Raw genomic sequence first — 3639 nt, 5'->3', positions numbered from 1 at the left:
TAATGTTATTATTGATCGTTTTTGTATTTACATTGAGATTTTTCTATAAGGAATTTATTGTAGATTATTGTTACAGTAAAAGCTGGTCAGTCAAAGCTACTTTTTCTTACTTTATGTTAATTGTTTAAAAATGTGGATACAGTAATAATGCAAAAACAAACTGTGTAAATACTGTGTAAATATTTATGACCACAGTCATAAAAAAAAAAAATACTGGGGCCAAATTGCAAAATTGCCTTATCAACACTATGTAGACCGCCATCTTTAATACTGGTGGGTTAAGGTTAAAAACATTAAGAGAAAAATTAAAAGACAGAAAATAAAATAAATGCAATTAAAACATGCTATGCAGATGTGCAGGCATCGTATGGAAAAACATGCTTCTTCAGGACTAAATATGATTGTTAACCAGTTATTTGCTGCTAAAAGACAGCTGCAGTTATCAGTTGTGGCTCTAAATGTATTTCTGTTTTGTGTTTTATCGTTTCAGATGATTTCTCTCAGTAAAGATCTTCTTCTTGTGCTGTTGTTGACGGTCTTTATCTTTCTGGGCTTGTCTTTGGTGCGTACATATGGAGATGTAATAATCAGTGAGTCACAAATTAATTTAATCCTATTCATCATTCCTGATGAATTCTTTTGAATTCTTTATTTTGGAGGGACAAAATTCAAAATGTATTCTCTTTTTTTTAATTGATTTTTTTTTAAAAATTGCCATGAATTCTTCACCAGTACTGTCCAAAAATAAATAAATAAATAAATATTATATCAATCAATGAGACCTTTTGAGCTAAACAAAGGTTAAATACATTTTTAAAAAAAATCAAAATAAATTGTTACAATTATTAAAATGCTGTTGTCTATCTAAATCTATCTCTAGGAAAATGCTGTTGATATATGGAGATATACGATAGTTACGGTTTTCAGCAGAGTGGAATATTAAATTAATCCTGAATCGATCTGCTGTTTTGTATTTGTCAGTTCACAGCATCATGTTCCCGCTGAGGTCTCCTGTGACTGTCAGCGTCAGCGTCATTGCAGCGACTGTCTTTGCTACATGGGCGTGGAAACGTCACAAAATCAGTAAGTTACAAATTAATCTATTCAAATATCCACATGTATCAAAATCTGTTTTTATAAATTCCTTTTAATGTGAAAGGCAATTCCTCCAAATCAGTGCCTTTTACATCCTCAGGACAAGACCAAGATTAATATGCATGAAAACTATCCCCATAATACATGATATCATCAAACAAAAAAACTACAGAAAAATAATAAAATACCTCATTATTAATAAATATACTCTTTGTCCAAAGTAAAAATTGAAGACAACATAAAACTTTTATAAAAACTACCTAGAACACAAACACACACACAAAGAAATATACATACATACATATATATGTATAAAATATATTTTTATGTATTTATTTATTATTGTTTGTGTTTTCTTCATTTTAGAAACAATATACATTTCTCTGAAAATGTCATTGTATTTTGGTTAAAACACACATTTAATCCCGTCTCTGTTACCCTGAAATACTCTGAGCCCCCTCTAAAGGTTTGTGACATCACAAATATCACATGACCAACAGGAAGTAGCATGACTTCAGTCTCTTGACGGCCATGTGAAAAAAATGTAATCTGTAGTTTGCTTCCTTTATTTTTGGCCATGTATTTTATTATCTAATAATGATAATTAGAACTTTTTTGGGACATTTCCCTTTCTTTTAAATATTTGGGGGTTTTTTTATTTGCAGAACAGTTTCAGTTGCTCATTGCGTTTTTTCTCTGAGGTGTCTGAACACAGCGAGAAAATAAAAATGTTCATTTTTTATCTGCTTTTTCTCTTTTTTGATGCATCAACATTCATCTGGAGAAGAAAAGAAAATGAGAACTTTGGATGAAAACATAGCAAATGTCGAAGATCGACTGATAAACTCTGAGCGGAGCCTGGTGGAGGTGGTCGAAAAAACTGCAGAATCAATGGATCTGTGGTTCACCAGCATGACGGGGATCCTGGTGAACCAGAGAGAGAGATTCAGACTGGACCTGGAGGACGTGCAGACGGAGGAGGAGGACGTCAGAGAGAAGCTGCAGCTCCTGGAGAGGAAAATATCAGAGAGCGAAGACAGAAAGGAAATCGACCAAACTGAGGAGCAGCTGAGACGGAAACAGAAGCTGCTGAGTGCTCAGCGGAGGCTGCAGAGGAGGAAAGACGAGCTGGAGAAACTGCAGCTGAACACCGACAAACTGCTGCAGAGCCCCGAGGCTGCAGGACGACTGACGCTGCTCACAGACAGAAAACTGACCTTAAAGAGAGACGTGAAGCTGCTAAATCAAGAGCTGGAGGACGAGAAGGGAGAGAGAGACGAGCTGCAAAACTCCTGGCTTCTTCTCTTTTAACCCTTTGAGCAGCATCACTTTTCTTGTGCTGCTTTCAGACACCTTTTACAGGTTTATAAACTTTTGATCATTGACCAAATTGGTGCAATTTCATTCAAAAACGTGGGAAAAAAGGCAACGAACAGCTTGATCAGAAATGTTCCATTAATTGCAATGCATTTAAATAATTTTTTTTAAAAAAGCTCGGGTGAATTATCTTGGGAAATAAAGAAAGAAATAAGCCAGGAAAAATTATCATAATTATATTTTTTAAATTATGTTGCAGAATAATTATAATTTTTAAAAATCACTTTGTCTCAATTGCCTCTTTTCAATTTTTTTTTTTTACCTAATTTTCAGGTAATTTAAAAAAATAGCAACATTTTTGGCCAGTTTCTAGGTAGTTTCTCATTTCCACATATTTGTGAAAAAAATCAAACTAGTGATGGCCAAATAATCCCACCAGAGGGCGGTCTTGCTTTTATGAAAAAGGAAAGGCAAATCATTGTGTTTGTATCTGTTTGTGAAACAGAGAGCGCCATCTAGTGGGCTCAGGATAAAAAGAAAAGGTTCACAAGGCTTCATTTGGCTTTCACTTGACGTTTCCATATAATCACAAAGTCCAGCAGCTGCCATATATATTAGACTCACTGTGGGAGCTGAGCTGGAAACAACACACAATCTGGCCACAATTTAGGCCATATGCATAAACACAGCCAAAATTATCAAAAAATGAAGAATGGGAAGCGTGTAAAATGTGGCAGACCGTCCCTAAGGAATAATAAAAATGAAATTAAATGCAGGTGTAGGCGTAATTCCACTTCAGGTTCATACAGGGATTTTTGTTTGTTTTGTCTTTAATTGTGCTCAGTTCCAGCGTCAACATCTGTCATTTGTCTTGCTGTGGTTTGATTCAACATTTGTCCACTTGAGCAAAATTTCAGCTACAAGTAAAGGTTTGAAGAGGAGTTTTTGGCCCACGTGACAGAGCTGTGAGATCTGACGTTGGTGCAGGAGTGGCCTGATGCTTCTGTACCGCAGAGGTAAGCCACACAGGAAGAGGAAGTTTGCATCTGCGTCAAACTCAGGCTTTATTTCAGTCTGATGTTCGGTCAGTCAGCAGCAAGACGCCATGGAGGTCCCAGCTCTCTGCTTCGGACTGTGTGAGTACTGAGTCCCTATTTATATGCAGTAGTGGACAGTCTTTTGTCTTTAACAGAGAGTTACGTAGTCATCGTTAAGCAAACCGATTGA

The 3639-nt window shown here is 35.9% G+C and overlaps 1 protein-coding gene across 1 annotated transcript; it reads left to right on the top strand.

Moving 5' to 3' along the window:
- Positions 1–537: 537 nt before the first annotated feature.
- On the top strand, positions 538–2623 carry LOC121938659. The gene is made up of 3 exons (XM_042481841.1): positions 538–562; positions 982–1083; positions 1883–2623. Exons 2-3 carry the CDS (start codon positions 993–995, stop codon positions 2404–2406), a joined length of 615 nt encoding a protein of 204 aa, XP_042337775.1. The 5' UTR covers positions 538–562; positions 982–992; the 3' UTR covers positions 2407–2623.
- The last annotated feature ends 1016 nt before the right edge of the window (positions 2624–3639 follow it).

This window comes from Plectropomus leopardus, unplaced genomic scaffold, assembly GCF_008729295.1.
Source record: "Plectropomus leopardus isolate mb unplaced genomic scaffold, YSFRI_Pleo_2.0 unplaced_scaffold3072, whole genome shotgun sequence".
Classification (NCBI taxonomy): Eukaryota; Metazoa; Chordata; class Actinopteri; order Perciformes; family Serranidae; genus Plectropomus; species Plectropomus leopardus.
Note: the sequence above shows the minus strand (reverse complement) of the source record. Positions and strands in the feature narration are given on the sequence as shown.